This window comes from Ziziphus jujuba, chromosome 7 (assembly GCF_031755915.1).
Source record: "Ziziphus jujuba cultivar Dongzao chromosome 7, ASM3175591v1".
Taxonomy (NCBI): domain Eukaryota; kingdom Viridiplantae; phylum Streptophyta; class Magnoliopsida; order Rosales; family Rhamnaceae; genus Ziziphus; species Ziziphus jujuba.
The window spans coordinates 15,143,378-15,161,031 of record NC_083385.1 but is presented as its reverse complement, the minus strand read 5'-3'; the positions used below and the strand labels follow the sequence as shown (position 1 = coordinate 15,161,031).

Genomic DNA, 17,654 nt, shown 5'->3' with positions numbered 1-17,654 from the left:
AACCTGAATCTCCCAAATATTTTAGTTAGAAAATATTCCATCTTTATTAAAACCTAGCGTGGTTAATTTTATTTTAGTCGAATTGCATATTAAATATCTAAATTTAAAACTTTTTTATATTAATTTTTCAATTTACAATTTATTTTAGATTTACTTCAATTCTCAAATTAATAACTATTTTTTAGTTAAAATGAAAAACAAAAAAAAAATCTCATTTAACAAAACCAGAATACATCAATCCATTGATGTCAGCCGCTAAAATGTCTCTAAGAACTGAAAGCAGAACAAAATCCCACTTAACAGAAAGATCTTTATTTTGGCCAGCTTGAACAATCCAATAAGATGCTTGATTTTGCTCCCTTGCAAACATAATTAACTTTCCAAAAGTACAGGTTGCTCAAATAAACAAATATATCTTCAATAACAGCAGACAATTGCTAACAAAAAGTTTAAAAATTGAAAAAATTGACTTTTTTTTTCATTAGTCAAATTTTTTTTTCTCGTCTTGTTTGTAGATGAGAATTTAGTTAATTTTTTCAATTTTAAATTTTTTTGTTAATTAATTTGAGAATCAATTTGTGAATTAAATTAATGTGAAACAAATTGTAAATTAAAAATTCGATTTGAAATGTTTTAAATTTCAAAAATTTGTTGTGCAATTAGCACAATATATAGGATATAAAAATGCAATTAATCCTAAAATCTGATTCAAACTTATAGAAAATTTATGGAAATTAAGAGGAAAGGTATTTGAAAGAGCTAGGGATCAGAGTGCCAAAGAATTTTACCTGATGAGGAGTTTGTCTGACTTCAAGGCCTTGTTGGTGACTAATGCTTCCAAGAACTCTTCTGAAAAATAAAAATTCTCGTATGAATACGTACTCTCATAAGGCCACAATCATAAAAAGAGCAACATGAATAGTTTTCCACAATCTCATTTCACAATAGAATTTCAAGTTAAGAAGGTGGTCAAAATTAAGGTTATCCTTTATATAAAAAAAGCTTGTTTGGTAACCTTTATGTTTTCATTTTTTGTTTTTTCTTGGTTTGAGAAATATAAAGTTATTGCCTAAATCTGAAAAATTATTCCCTAGAAACAATTTTAACACAATAACATTCAAACCACCAATTTGATATCACCTAGCAAAATTTAAATCCAAAACCACTTGAACGGGATTGGAGCTTGTGACCACTTGCATGGGGTTTGGTCCGAAAACACCAAATAGGCTCGATGTCTGAGGGTTGTCCGAATGGAACCAGGGCCTAAAACCACCCAAATGTACCCAATACATTAAACGCTTGAAGCACCTAAATAGACCTGATACCCAAGACCATCATAAGAGATTTTTTAAAATAATACAAAATTGTTTTTTGTTTCTTATTTTGAAAATAAAAAATAAAAATAAAAAACAAGGCCAAACCGGACTTGTTTTCATATTTTTTTGGTTTTTTTCTTGGTTTGCGAAATAAAAAATGCATGCATGAATGATAAACAGTTTAATTTAATTATATAAAAAAAACTAATTATACTTTAAAGTACAATCCAATTAATTATACACAATTAAAATAAAACTTTAAAAAAATAAAAAAAGAAAACCAAAAATAAATACCTAAATGTTACCAAAACAACACTGAGGAAATCAAACTTAATTTTCCAATTATTTTATATTCTAACTTTTATGAGCTGCTAGAGGTGAAATTATCTGATTACGACTTTAATTGCTGGGATGTGCATAAATACTGATTGCACAGTGCACACTAATGATCATGCTAAATGAAGTGAAACTTTGATTCTTTACCAACACACTTTTGAAAAAACTAACAAATAAAGTGGAAAAACTTGCAGGATTGAGACGTCTCTGTTTAATATAGTTCTGATTTTATTTGTGTTCTGGGTTATGGCTTAATGAAGAAATACTTGTTTTAATTTGTCTCTTTGCGTAAATTCTTAAAGAACTCATTTCTCATGTTTATCAATGGAAAAGATACGTAAAATGAAGGGAAAATAATAATAATAATAATAATAAAAGGAAGAACCTGATTACGATATTCTCAGAACAACCACCAAGTAGGACGAGAGGCACTCCTACAACAGCCATTGCTAACATCCCAAGCAGCCAACGGCGTCGTTGCATCTGCCATAGTACTTCTACCTTCTCCATTAATCGTTGATGGTATAGTTAGTCTGCAAATCTTGCATGCATTTAGTTGAAACAAAACTTGGTTTTGGCTTGTATATGTTTTTCAAAGACAAGAATATGAAAGAAAGTTACGAAAATGGAAATATATATATATATATATATATATTAAACAGCAAGTCGAAGATAAACAAATACGGTAATATGTAGCACAGGATATATATATATATATATATATATTAATTTAGTACTTTTTTCCTTTCTTTTTTTTTAATTTTTTTTTTAATTTTTGGTTGAAAGAAAATTAGTACTTCTTTTAATTGGCAATAATAAATTGAACTTTATATACGAAAACTTGTAAATTAAATGTGGCAAACACGTTGTGCCTACTAATATTAATAATAATTTAGAGAGACCAAAGCTGACCTTTTTGTAGAGCTTGTCAACGAAATAGTTATTTTTGTAGCACGTCGTTGGAAACGAGTTTCTGTTGACCTGGGTATTAATTAATGTACATATATATAACGGTTAAAAGGCAGAAAGCTGTTATTTAAATTAAGTATTCGTTGTCGATTTATACTTTATATATCAGCCAAGAAGTAATAAATTCAGATTCAGATTCGAAGTTTTCATATAAAATATAACTTTCTTTGATTTTTTTTTTTTTCCCAACTAGTTGGGAAAGGTTGATAAAGTTTCGGAGGACTTCTTGCAAAATTGATCTGTTTCTATGCTCTCACCAAATTTCTTCCACTATTGCTCTTCTCACAGCTCAGTCTATGGGCATGTTACAAAATTTTCATTATATATTTTTGATATTTCTGTATCTTTTAAGGGTAGCATTTATTGCTCTTCTACTTATGGTCCCTACTTCTTCCCCTCCAATTATTATCATTATTATTTATTTTATGATAAATAAATGTGAAAATTTACTTATGTTATCTTAGATATTAGGCTTTTTTTTTGGGCAATATATTATATATTAAATAAGTATCCTAATTGATCAAATATTCTAACTATCATGGCCATATATTTATATTCATTATTCCTTATTTGACATAAAAAGAAAATTATGATTGTCATGATTACAAGTTTGGAGCTCAAAATTCATTCAAGAAAGAAAAAAAAAAAGGGAAAAAAAGGGAAACTTTATTACATATTATTTTATATTATATTCTTACTTTTATTTTATATTTTATATATTATTTTTGTCTATATTATTTTAACAAAATAATAAAAATTAAATCATGTAACTGCATACCTTTCTTTTTCTTTTTCAAACTCTAAATATAGTCTAAAGGATTTTGACGTTGCTAAGAAGTAAAGAGCTTATTTTTATACTTATACTTGAATAATGAAATAAATATTAAAATTCATAATATACTATATGTGAATACGTGCTATAGTTTGCTTTACTTTAAAAAACTTATATTTATTCGTGCAATAAAATGAATGTAAACAATTTTAGGTTGTTCGTTATTTTAAATTGTAATCAAAGAGAGATTTTATTGGTATATAAAGTAATCCAATTTCTAATATATTTGGACACATACAGCAAATCATCTTTATTTTGGCTTTCATACATTTGGACTATAAATTATATATTTTAATAAATAAAAACTCCATAGATGGATAATTTAAATATATTTCGTGTGTAAGCATAAATGCCAAATCTTGATACTCAAAAATGAAAAATATATCTACATCATCTGCATGAGGAGTTTACTCAAGGATAAGAGAAAGAGCTAGGGAGTGGGCCAAAGCATTTAACCTTGTGATGAGTTTGCTCAGTCATTGGGCGTTGTTGGTGACTGATACTCATAAGAACTCTTCTGAAAAAAATATATACATAAAAAAAATAAAAAAAGGGAAAAAAAATCACAAAGCCACAACTATAGAAAGAGCAACATGAATAGTCAAGAAAGGTTAAGTGGTCTAATGATAAGTCTCTTACACTCATATTATAAGGTCATGGATTCAAAACATTATCTCCCTCCTTTTTAAAGTAGAAAATTATTGTAACCCAAATAAAAAAGAAAAGACAACATGAATAGTATTTTCCATGACCTCAACCATAGAATATTGGAAATGCAAATGAAGAAGGTGGTCACGTTGTCATATTCAGTTTACATAGAGATGTTCAATTTTTCATCAATTAGGTGGTGGAATTATCATAGAGATCTTTTTTTTTTTTTTTAATATATATATATATATATCTGGGATTATGGGGATTCAAAATATGAATTTTTTACCCAAAAAAAAAAAAAAACAAAAAACAAAGTAGTTATTATCTCTAGGCTGTCCATAGAAACCAACAATTATTTTATTAAATTCCTATCAACTTGGTAGTTTTCTTTTTCTTTTTCATTTTTACATTGGGATGGAGAAATTGTACTATTAGAAGAAATCGGTCGCTTTCCATGTCTCTGGAAATGATAAACTTTTGTTCAAATTTTATTTACACTATAAAATATATTAATTGTACTACAATTTTAATGAATTTTTAATATTTCAACAATATTTACCAATAAAATATTTTAAATAGTGTTAAGTATTAAAAAAATATATTAATAAATATACTACATATATTATTTCACTTCTCTCTATCTATCTATCTCCCTATGTGGTCTTTCTTCTAATGTTATGTCCCCTCTATATCTCTCTTCTCTATTGTGGTCCTCTCCTCTCTTATTACTCTCTCTCTTCTCTCCCTCACCTCTCTATAACTCTCTTTAACCATCTCTCTACTCTTTTTTCTTTCTCTCTTCTCTCTCTCTCTCTTTCTCTCTCCTCTGAATCTCTCTTTCATGTTCGTGAAGACTACATGTAGAATTTTTTTTTTTCTCTTATAACTTGCTAAACCGAATATAAGGAAAATTCGAATTTTTTTTTATTTTTTATTTTTCTCATTTTTTCCCCTTTTTTTTTTATATTTTATATATATTTTTTTAACTTCTATATTTCTGACATCTATATAAAGCCTAAAGGTATTGAAGGAAATTATGAATTGTAGTGTATGTAGGTTTAATTTTAAATCATTAAAAATAAAATAGTTATAAATTATTGGTGCAACTACTAAAAATAAATTTTAAAATATATGTGTATGAATTAAAATGCAGTTAGCATATTTTGTTAGTATAGATAGAATTATTCTAAACTTTTGGTAATTATAGGCGAAATTACCTTTTTACAACTTTTTCTTTGGGTAATAAATAAAGCCAATTTGACCTAGTTTTTAGCAAAAATAAAATAAAATAAATAAATAAATAAAAAAGAAAGTGTGCGCATAAAAGTTCTGCCAAGTGCGCACTTATAAGCTTAAAAAAAATGTGCACTCTTATAATTATGGTCATATATAATTACTAAATTATAAAGAGAAAACTTTAAATCCTTACCAGAATAATTTTAAAATTTATAAATAAATTAAAGTGAGAACTTGCAGTATTTGAGATGTTTGTCTGATATATATAAATTAATTCTGGTTTTGTTGCGTAGCATAGTTGCTATATATATATATATATATGCTATATGTATATATATATATATATATATATTTATATATGTAAGATGATTTGGTTATAGTCTAATAATTGAGAGACAATTTCGTTCTAAAGCAAATTAAAGCAAAATGAAACAATAACATCATAACCTCTTCAAAAAAACTTGCATTTTGTTTATATATATACATATATATTTATTATTTTTATATAAATGTTTTTCGTAGACAAATCAAAGAATAAAATGAAGGTTAGAAAAAATATATATAAATATATAGATATATATATATATATATATATCAAATATCAATGCCAAGATAATAAACAAATACGGACATCTGTTGCACGAGTGATAACAAATTGAACTTTTTACATTAAAACTTGTTAAAATATGGCATACACGTTGTGCCTGACTATAAGGAAGCAACAGACAAATATTAATCTTTTTTCTGGAACTTGTATAAGGAAATACTAATTTACATAGCACGTCGTGGAAACAATTTTTAGTTTTGGATTTTGTATATGCGTGTGTATATATATAATGGTCTTTCTAGTCGAATTTTTACTTTTATCTTGCAAAATTTGAGTTTCTGTGCTCTGACTCAAATTTCTTCCCTATTGCGCTATGCTCACTGCTCGGTAGCTCTGAGCTTATTATTTTTCTATATTATTTACGTTTTTCACAGATAAAATCACACATTAGTTATAAATTCCATTTCTAGTAATTTTTTTATTTTCTTTAATTACAATAATTTTGCATTATTCCTTGATATCTTGAACTCATCATTTTACATGTGTAAGTGTGAAGGGATTATCAAATGACCCTCCCTCATTTGATGTCCATTTTAATAAGTTAATCTCTGTTTAATGTATTGAAGTTATTAATCTCTGTTTGATGTATTGAAGTTATTTTTCTCACATATAAATCAAAGAATATGTAATACTAATCACAAAGATAAAGGAAATATTTTCCAAATTAGTTACTATAAAATGTTTGATAAAAATATTATTTGACATATTCTCCAGATGCCCCCATATACTAAGGAAGAAAACAATTTTTTTTTTTTTTTGAAGAAAAGGAAGAAATAAATAAGGTTGATGGAACATTATACCAAATATATCTTAATTTATTATTCATACATGTCGAACTTGTGGATTTTAGATAAGGTAGTTGTGGTCATAATCTTAAAGATGCTAGGGCCAAAAAAAAAAAAAAAAAACTAATTGATGTTTGATGTCGTTAAGTTCCATACGTTTCGGAAACCATGGAGGATAAAATGGAACACTATTATTATTATTATTATTATTATTTTGTTGGTGCAAACAAAATGGGAAACGAAAACTAAACTAGCACTTGGGCTTCTTTTTCTTTTCTTTTTTTTTTCTTTTTTTTTTTCTTTTTTGTCTCCTTATGTGACACATTCGTTTATATATCTATATCTATATCTATATCTATATCTATATCTATATATATAATTAGCCAATCAACTTATCTTAAAATAATAATAATAAAAAATTAAATTAATATTAGCCAATCAAGTTTTATAATAATAGTAGAAATTGAAGCTATTAAATTTTAATTAATTGGTAAGCATTTTATGCATGATTGCAGTATGACTCGAACTGTACCCAAATAAAGGAATGGCTTTAAACAATCGAAATTTCAGTTAACAATACTATCCCTACAATAACATATATTTTTGATTTGTTGGCAACGTAATTCACATTTATGTTTGACATTTATTAATATGGTAATTACTGAATATTATTGCTTATCAAACAGTTCTAAATTATTAATTAATAAAGCATTTTAGAATTCGACACCTAAATATATTTTCAATAAATTATTGCTACTTTATACATGCAATGAGGTGCGATCATATTCGTTATACATGGCTGTACGTTATTTCCATGGTCATTTTTTAGTCGTACGATCACTTCTATGATTAAATTTATAGGAAAGACAACAAAGAGAGTCACGATGGATTTTGCTCATAATTTACGTGTTCCAATACATGTTTTTGAATTTGTTGTAAACCCCAACATGGCTCAACAGTTAACATTGGTAATAAGCCTTGCTGTTCCTCTTGTTAGCTTTTGTTTATCTTTTGTTCTATATTGAAATCGATAAAAAAATTGAAGGTCTCGATTGAAAATTAATAGTAAAATCAAACTAAAATTAAAGGTCTCTAAAACTGAAAAAAGTAAAGCACCATTAAAAGGGAGGCAAAATAGAAAATAAAAAACATTTCTACATACATTTTGGAAGGAAAATATAAAATTGGAAAAGTGTTTGAAGATATTAAGATAGTTACATGAGAAATCACATGATTGTTTTCATCACTTTTGTCATGTTTTATTTTACGGATAACATTCCATTCACTAGATCAAATATGTCTGTTGATTTCAATAGTATCTTTGATATGTAAAGGAAAATGCCAAAATAAATTGAAATTGCATAGAAAACTAACGTCGGCAATTATGCCATATTTTAGAAGCAGAGGATTCTTTTTCGAAGGGTTGCGTTGCTTTTTTTGATTGTTTTCAAGTTGATTTGCTTTTCTCTATTAGGAATATAATATATAGTTGTTCTCGGTGCACATCAACAATAATGAAGAATATATAAACAATTTTAATTTCCAAAAAACGTACAATACTAGCTAATAAAAAAAGGCAACGTTTGGTGGTAGTCAATTATATCCACCGCGGATTTTTTTTTTATATTTTTTATTACTATCCACCGTGGAATTAGCTACCTGTCAATTTACATGCCTAATCTGTTTTTGTTGTTTCTCATATATAATATAGTCATACATATTAATTTATATATAATATATTTTTCACTTATCGCACATGGTCATTACTAATTATTATACCCTTGAGCAAAATTCCTTCCCACAACTAGAATTTCTCTCCTGGAAACAAAGTCAGAGTGAGATTTGAGGTGGTCCTTCTAGTCTGATATAATCATACATAATTCCTTGAAAAGCGTCTGTGGCTCTGGATTGAGTGAGAAAAATGGTGTTGCTTCCTTGTCGAAGCCAAAAGCTAGAAACATTGATGCTGTAAAACCAGTACAAGCCATGGATACCATGCCTTGCAATCGCATTGTCCCTTCCAATTAGCCTTGTTGTAAAATGGGGTATTCTGGCTTCACCGTCGTTGAACCGAACCTTATATATAATTGATTAATTACCATCACGTGTGCTTTTTTTAATTACTTAATCTTATTAACAATTAATAATATTGTTAATTAAAAAGTCTGTTTTACTTTTTCTTCAGCAATTAATATATGTACCTGCAATTCAGAGAAGGAGGCAGCTGCCAATGCTAGTTGGAGTGTGTAATCTCCTGTGATGGGCCTATCTTTAAGTTCGAAATTAACCTGCCACGTGGTTGCTATATATGAGCCATCTCCAATTTTCCTGCAGCACAATTTAATAAATTAATGCAAGAATCTAAGATTAGAAAATTAAATCGGCGGAATTTCCAAAATTAAGAAATAGAGAGAAGCAAGGTTGGAATACCTTGTGACTTGAGCATAAAACCAATCTTTTCTATAATCATTGACACCAATGGTGTAGCTGAGATCTTCATTAGGATAAAAATCTGCGTACCGTTCCCACAAGCCGTATTGCCTAAACCTGTAACCAAACACTACTCTAGTTATGCAAAATAAAAGCAATTAATTGAGAAAATAAAGGAAACGGTTTATTTTTTGAAGTAAAACCCAACTTGTTTTTAGGACTACTATCGAACAAAGTGTTTGTGAGATTTGGATAGGGGTCTGGTACGTAGAACTCTGCAGCAGTACGATCAGGGATACCAATTTCCCAAAGAGTAGGACCATTTCTTGGTGGTTCATAAACAAGAACGTCCAATGTGATATTGGACCCTGCATTTGGGAACTCAATAAATTAATGTTAGCAAATGCAACCAAATTGGTTTGTTAATAACTAGTAATCTAATTGGGTTTGGCAAAATGGAAGATTGGTGGTAGATGAAGTAGTTTTTTTCACCTGGTTGGACTGTAATAATATTATCATATTTGTAGTCCCCAATAATGCCAGGGACATAAGCATATAAATTATAGTTTCCCGGTCGAATGTTTTTAATTGAGAAATTCCCTTTCTGGTCAGATTGAGTCCAGAATTGATACCCCTGAAAAGCGTACACATAAAAACAAATTAACATACACAATTTCAAGGCCAACTATATTACCAACAAAAATTCAAGTTAATTATTATCTATAGAATCATCAATTAAAAAAGAAAAGAGAGGGGGGTCGTTTGGCTCGGAGAAAATAGATTACCTTACTTTCCATTTGCCAGGATCCCTTATCCCCAGGTGGTGCTAACCCCACATAAGCAGACAAAGTCATAAATCTCTCATTCAAGTATCTAAATTGAACCAAAAGCAATTAGTCAGTCATACATGCTTTTATATATATATATATATATATATATACATAAATGAAAATACTCTTTATGATCCTGCAATCCAGAAACAACTTATAAATGATTATAGACACTTTTATCAGCCTTTGAAGGGGTTGCCTATTAATATTAATTGGCTATTCATTGACTTTAATTTTATTCCAGGGTCTAGGATAGCTTCAACTTGTACATATATATATATATATATATAGTTTCACTATAAAAAGTATCATATACCATGTTTGTACGTGTATAAAATTATACAGTATAAATTAAATATCAATTAATTTACACATCTAACAATATATTAGGGGACGTTAAACATACATAAAAACATACAAAATGATATTTTTTGTAGCGAAATTATATAAATATGTATATATTATGATGATGATGCAAATATAGGAAGTATATAAATGCATACCTGTCATAAACTAATAATTGACCATTAACAGAACCCCTTTGATCCATATACGGGAAATCTTCAGATTGAGTGAAATTGTATGGCCATTTTTCAGCCTCTGCTTTCATCTAAAATAACCATTAAAGGATTTCATAAATAGTTCAACACAAGGGATTGAAAATTTGTTTATATAGGAAGAGCTTGATTTACAATATAATATACCTGCTCTTTAGCATTTTCCCAGAGTTTATGTTCAATATTTGATTCATTGCCTGAAACTGAGTTAAGATAGATAGAAACTGGCCCTAAAACTTTTTTCCAAGCCTCTCCATCTTTAAATTTCCTAAGAGTAATAATTAGTTAGTAAGCATTCTACGAGTACGAGGTCTTTAATAGTTTTTCATACCTTTGTCCTAAACTTTCTCTGACTTCGTATTATGCTTCTTATATGTTAAATTGGTACTATATTTACTATTCATAGACTTGGTTCACTTATAATGAAATGCGTCACTCTCTCTTCTTCAATATTATTTTCAATTTGTCCATTGCATTTCAAATGATATGGATTTTTCATTCAAACATTCTAGGCCAATCGCTTTGAAAAGTTTTTGTTGTTAAGAAAGTGTATATTTTATATTTGAACAACCACCGTTCTATACCCAATCAATATAGCGTTGAATATTAAATGATCTTTGCTGATAAGATAGTCTGTCAATGTCTCGTACCTATCCACACTTATCTTAGTGGCACTATATTAGTTATCCTTAGTCGTCATAATCTATCCTAATATATTGTTCACTGATTTTATCATTTTTTATCTCACATCCTTCAAAACTCATAGATCTTACAAATAAAATTACTGAAAATACATTTATGTAACATTCAAATTTAATTTAACCTGGCTAAAATCCTTTCTTTTCTAGTTGTAATGTTGACAAAAAATAAAAAAATACTATAAATCTCTAAGCTATTTTTTAGCTATTTAACAAGGTGAAATTTTCTCCAAATTATTTATAAAGATAAATTTTCTTACATATTATATTAATTTAATAAAAATGTCGCACGCATCACATAATTTTCGTTTGTTTTAAACCTTATATTTCTAATATAGCAACACTATTTAAATAATGCACGAGGTATGACACTAATTCATTTTCTTTGAACTTTTAATTTAAAAAGATAAATTTTCCAGCATATTAATTATATTGATTTTATGAAATTGTCGCATCACATACTTTACATTTGTTTTAAAGACATAATTAAAATAAAGGTTAATTGTAGTTTAATATTTTTGATTTTTATGCTTTTGCGATTTAGTCTCTCAACTTTTTAAAAGTTAGTATTTAGTTTTTGCAATTTGTTACAGATTTGTCCAATTTCTAATTTTGTCAAATAAATTGATAATAATTTTGTCCATGTAACTGCTTTTTTTTTTTTCTCTTTTTTCATAGATTCTACTACTCTTTATTTACAGCAATTTCTCTCTACTTTGATATCTTTAATCTACGACCTTCCAAGTATAAGTGATATAACAACCATGCCAATCTTACTTGACCTAGACTTTAATACTTTTAATTTCATTATGGAAACAAATTTTTGGACAAAATAGTTATCAATTTGGTCAAATTGAAGATTAAATCTATTTATAACAAATTAAATAAATAAAAATTTAAATTGCTACTTTTGATAGTTTAAAATATAAACGACAAAACTCTATAAAACAAGGCTACTAAAGTACAACAACCATTAAACTAAACCTCATAATTCTAATATAGCAACACTATTTATAAAATGCAGGAGGCATGACACTGATTCATTTTCTGCTATAAGATATAAAAATATTAGACGAAGGTCAGATCCCAGATTTTATTAATTTTACCAACTTGTTGCATCATGTACTTTATGTTAGTTTTAAACAATAAAATAAACAGGCATATATAGATTCTCCTCTGCATCACGTACTTTATGTTAGTTTTAAACAAATAAAATAAACAGGCATGTATAGATTCTCCTCTCCTCTAGCAACGCTATCTAAATAGTGTTTTACTTATTAAAAAAAAAAAAAAGAAAAAAAAAAAGCTACTTAAATAGTTCTTGCGGTATGAGTTAATCAGTACATTTGGTATAAAATACAATATTAGATGAAGTCTAGCGACATTGGTTGAAAAAAAAAAAAAAATCCGTTTTTAAAGAACATTAGTATTATCACTGTATGTGATCATGCTTACAAGTAGTGGTTGGTTTTATTTAAATCAATTTTTATTTTTTGAAAACTAAAATCCTAAATGGAAAAGTGATCCTTACTATTAACTTGTCAATTAGCTAATACCAAAGTAATCAAGTGAAGTTGATACCTTCCATTTAGATTATGAATTATTGTAATATGATAAAAAATAAAAATAAACAAAAAACAAAAAACCACACACGCACACAAATATGGATCCGATTAATAATGGTCTGTAGTAATGGCAAGGATTGATCAAGTTGATCTTGTAGCAAAATAAGTTGATCAATCTCCATACACCAAGCCTAAAGGAGGGTTTATTCAATTTAAACAACTCATGTATGCCCATTATTAATTATGTCTTTGTTCAGTATGTGGTTATTAATATATTTAATTTAAACAACTCATGTTTTTATGATTTAAGGATAAACTTTCAAACGTAGGGATTTAGACTCTTGATCTTTTTAATTTATTGCAAAATGATTTAATTTTTAATTTTGCCAAACAAATTAATAATAGTTCTGTCTGATAACTTATTTTTATATTGAATTGAAAACAACAATTTGGAAATGAAGAGATTAAGGTGTTAATCATGGATGAAAATGCTATTAAATATTTGTTTGGCCAGTCGGAGATTAAACCAATCTAAAACAAATTAAAAATTAAATACTTTACTTTGAAATTGATAATCTAAATCGCAATTAACTAAAGTGCAGTTTACCCATATATATATATATATATATATATATACACACACATTATAAATGCTTTAGTTTTAAACTTACTAAGTTATAAATAAAATATCATTTAACGAGTCCTCTTTTTTAGCTGGTCGATTTCTTAAGTTCGTGCATTTGACATATTCTGGTTAATGATAATAAAATAGACCAAAAAAAAAAAAAAAGAAAAGAAATGGTTTCCATATTAATTACATAAAATGTTTAATAAGATCGGGAGCTGACATGATTATCTAATTGAGAGAATGCTATGGGTCGATCACTTCTTCCATATGGACTTTTAATTTTTTTTTCACAAAAAAAAAAAAAAAGATTTCTAATTTTGTTTTAAAATGCTAAAAAAAAAAAATAAACAAAAGCCAATTATTAATTGTTCATAGGCAAATGGAACCAGTCAACAAGTAACAATTTTTTTATGATAAAAAAAAAATAATAATTTTTGTGTGAATAAGGAATAAGGACATGAAAATAAATCCTTAATTATTATCTATATATGCCCGTTCAACTTTATTTGAAGATATTGGATGACAATCAGCGTGTACTCTACGTCTTGGCGCATAATGCTCACAAAACTTTAATGGAAGATGTTAAGGGGAAAAAAAATTAAAAATAATAATAATAGAGGAAGAAGAAGAAAACCCTCTGTATAACATATGTATGAAACATAGCTTAATTGCTCTTCGCTCTTCGTCATTCTGTTTTTATACATATAATTTGCACCTTTTCTTTTCCTAGCAAGGTAAATTGAAATGAAAGTGTTATTTTCTCTGTAGACATTTTATAAGTATAAAATAACCATGTCCATTCATTAAATTATTTTAATAAACAATTTATGACTAGACTTCTTCATATGTGAAGTCTTGGGTTCTAATCACCTAATAATAATAATAATAATAATATATGACCATCAATCAACCAACAATAATACTGGTGTGTGGTCCAATACGAATCAATAAAAACCAAAAAGTAACACAAAAAGCATATAGTAAAATATAAAATAATAATAATAATAAGGCAGAAATTTAGCCATGATCGACCAAACCGCCAATTCAAGCTATAACCAGATCTCTTTTAAAGCTTGGTTTCAGCAATAGTGTTTCCAATGTCGATGACAAATCGATATCGAACATCATTCTTTGCCAAACGCTCCATCGCTGCATTCACATCCTTCATTGCAACAATCTCTATATCCGCAGTAATGTTGTGTTTTGCGGCAAAATCAATCATCTCCTGTGTTTCCTTCATTCCTCCAATTGTACTACCAGCCACCGTTTTCCTTCCTGTTAATGTTTATTCACATTATTATTAATATTGTTATTATACTATTATTATTCTTATAAATAAGTTGAATTTAACCTATGAATTTTGGAAAATTAATTAGAGAATCAACATATGTATGTAAGCTTACCCATTACTAAAGGAAAGCAAGGAATCTCAATCGGTTTGTCTGGTAGACCAACTAGAATAAGCTTTCCATGGTATTTCAATAGCCCAAGCAGAGGTAGAATGGGATGCGCAGCAGATACTGTGTCCAGAATTCCATCCATGGTGCCCATCGCACTCTAATTTCCAAAATAATAAAAAACATATTATAAATCAATATTATAATATATATTATTAATTAAAATATTGACAATATGTTTATCAATGTTATAATATATTTTTATCTTGTAAAAAAATAAATAACACATCATTTTAGAGAAATGAAATGTGTTGTTGAGAATAAAATTTTATTCAATATTCCTAGACCCGAGAATTAATGATATAATTATATATAGTATCCAGTATGTACCTTCATTTGATCTTGGTCACGGCTAACCAAAAAATAGTCAGCACCCAGTTGATCAATAGCTTCACTTTTCTTGCTGGGAGAGGTACTAATAACAGTGACCTTGGCACCAAGAGCTTTGGCAAATTTCACAGCCACATGACCAAGTCCACCGAGTCCTACAATCCCAACATGTTTGCCTGGTTCTGCCATTCCAAAATATTTCAAAGGACTGTAAACTGTAATCCCAGCGCACAGTAGAGGAGCACCGGCATCTAGCGGCATGTTTTCGGGGAATTTAACGATATATCGCTCATGGGCGATCATCATATCAGAGTAGCCTCCATAAGTTATAGTTCCATCATGGTATTTGGAAGAATAGGTAAGTATCATTTTGCGACAATAGTTTTCAAGGCCATTGTTGCAGCTGTCACATGAATCACAAGCACCAACTATGCATCCCACCCCAACTTTATCCCCCACTTGCACTTTCTTCACTTTGCTTCCAACTTCTGTGACTTCTCCAACAATCTCATGTCTGCAACATTTGTCAAATTAAGTTACATATTATACTATTTAATCATGTCGCATTGCATTTTTGTTGCTAATTTAGTTTAATTTTCAATTTCTTTTCAAAATGGGCCTAGTTTTTTGTATGCCCTGGTCAAATGGTTCAAGGCCCAACTGTAGACCCAATATTTAACCCAATGATATATAATTGAAAATTTGTACAAAAGAAGATTATAAGATGAAGTTTGATGGACATACCCAGGAACAATAGGGTAGAAAGTGTAACCCCAGTCATTTCTGAGACTGTGAAGATCAGAATGGCATATCCCACAGTACAAAACCTTGAAGCTCACGTCCTCATCACCTGTTTGTCTGTATTATTTATATATAATAAACCTAGTTATCAATCCTCATAATCCGAGCCAAACACAAATTAAACACAAAATCACATATTTACATATATATATATAATGCGATGGATGTTACTATTTAATTAAAGACATATTATCCCAAATTAAATATAAACATCTATTATAACAAAATTATATATATATATATATTAGTTACCTTCTGGAGAAATTGAAGGGAGAGAGATGACCAGATTTATCCCTAGCAGCCCAGCCGAAGGCCTTCACTGGATGTTCATCTTCTGGTGCCTTTGACATTTTCTGATACGTACTCAAGAGATCAAAGAATTAATTTTGGTAATCTGGCAATAAAACATGGACAAGTACTTATCAAATTAAAGGAAAGGCTTGGTATTTATAGATTGGGAATGGCTAATCCTTAATTATAGTGCTTTTGACTTTTTTGGCTGATATGATTATTGAGCTAATTACTAAGAAATTAACGACTCTAGAGGCCCGATCAGTTTGAGACACTAACTGTATTATCCGTACTTCATGCCCATCTTGCTACGTCTATTGTAATAAGTTGAAATGTTCAGATGGGAATTTATCACGGTTTTGAATTATCATTTCTTTACATATATTTCTTAACTAAAATTTTGGTAATACGGGAAAAAAAAAAAGTTTAAAAAAGAAAATATTGGTCTCTTGAACTCAAATAAAAAAAAAAGAAAGAGAAAAAAAAAGAGTTTTAAACATTTGAATATATTTTATCCAGATAAAATATACCGGGAAAATATATAAAATCCTTATCAAAAGGTTAGAAACAACAAAATCAAAAGTCAAATTTGAAGTTTCAAGAAAAAGGAGATTTATTTTGAGTTTAAATTGCTTATCTCCTAATCAAAAAAGATCTTCTCTTCTTCTCCCTATATATAAATAGAAGAGAGGCTATTTGGGAAATATATATATATATATATATATATATATATATATATGTGGAAATTCTATGGTGAAGACGGTCCGCATGAGGATCGCAGTATTAATAACGGTTTTTTATAGTATTAACGACAGTTTTTTAGAAAATCGTCATCATTACTATGAAAAACCGTCACTAATACTGTAGTCCGCATAAGAACCGTTCGCACCATAAACGGACTGTATATATATATATATATATGTGTATATATATTATTATTATTATTTTTCTCTTCTCCTTTTTACCAGTAACCTTAATCCTAAGGTGGATCAATGATGTGGAAATCACCTGTTATGTTAATCTTATGGTTTTTTAACTATGTGCTTCCCCTACCATTACCTTAATCATAAGGTAATCCAGTGTAGGTTAATGATCTGGAAATCAATTTAGGCCTACATAGGCTTTGATAGATTTTGTTTCTTTTTTCTTTTTTTAAAATCAATATTTTAAATTTGGAGAAAAGTCCTCTAATCTGCAATTTTATTCAAATCTACATAAAGATTCATGAATTAGAAATGATAAAATCATTCGTTTTTCTAAAGGATTTAATAATAAGGGATAAAAAAAGAATGCATGACACGTACAGTAAAAAGCAAAAAAATATAGGCCAACAAA

General features: G+C 28.2%; 2 protein-coding genes across 2 annotated transcripts; both read right to left on the bottom strand.

Moving 5' to 3' along the window:
• Positions 1-8,383: 8,383 nt before the first annotated feature.
• On the bottom strand, positions 8,384-10,016 carry LOC107425098 (probable rhamnogalacturonate lyase B). The gene is made up of 6 exons (XM_060818881.1): positions 9,948-10,016; positions 9,655-9,796; positions 9,371-9,530; positions 9,163-9,279; positions 8,934-9,060; positions 8,384-8,808 (listed from the first exon to the last, which is right to left on the bottom strand). Exons 1-6 carry the CDS (start codon positions 10,014-10,016, stop codon positions 8,563-8,565), a joined length of 861 nt encoding a protein of 286 aa, XP_060674864.1. The 3' UTR covers positions 8,384-8,562.
• Positions 10,017-14,179: 4,163 nt separating this feature from the next.
• On the bottom strand, positions 14,180-16,455 carry LOC125418176 (8-hydroxygeraniol dehydrogenase). Its single transcript, XM_048478831.2, has 5 exons — positions 16,281-16,455; positions 15,972-16,085; positions 15,228-15,741; positions 14,844-14,997; positions 14,180-14,715 (listed from the first exon to the last, which is right to left on the bottom strand). Exons 1-5 carry the CDS (start codon positions 16,376-16,378, stop codon positions 14,507-14,509), a joined length of 1,089 nt encoding a protein of 362 aa, XP_048334788.1. The 5' UTR covers positions 16,379-16,455; the 3' UTR covers positions 14,180-14,506.
• Between the last annotated feature and the right edge of the window lie 1,199 nt (positions 16,456-17,654).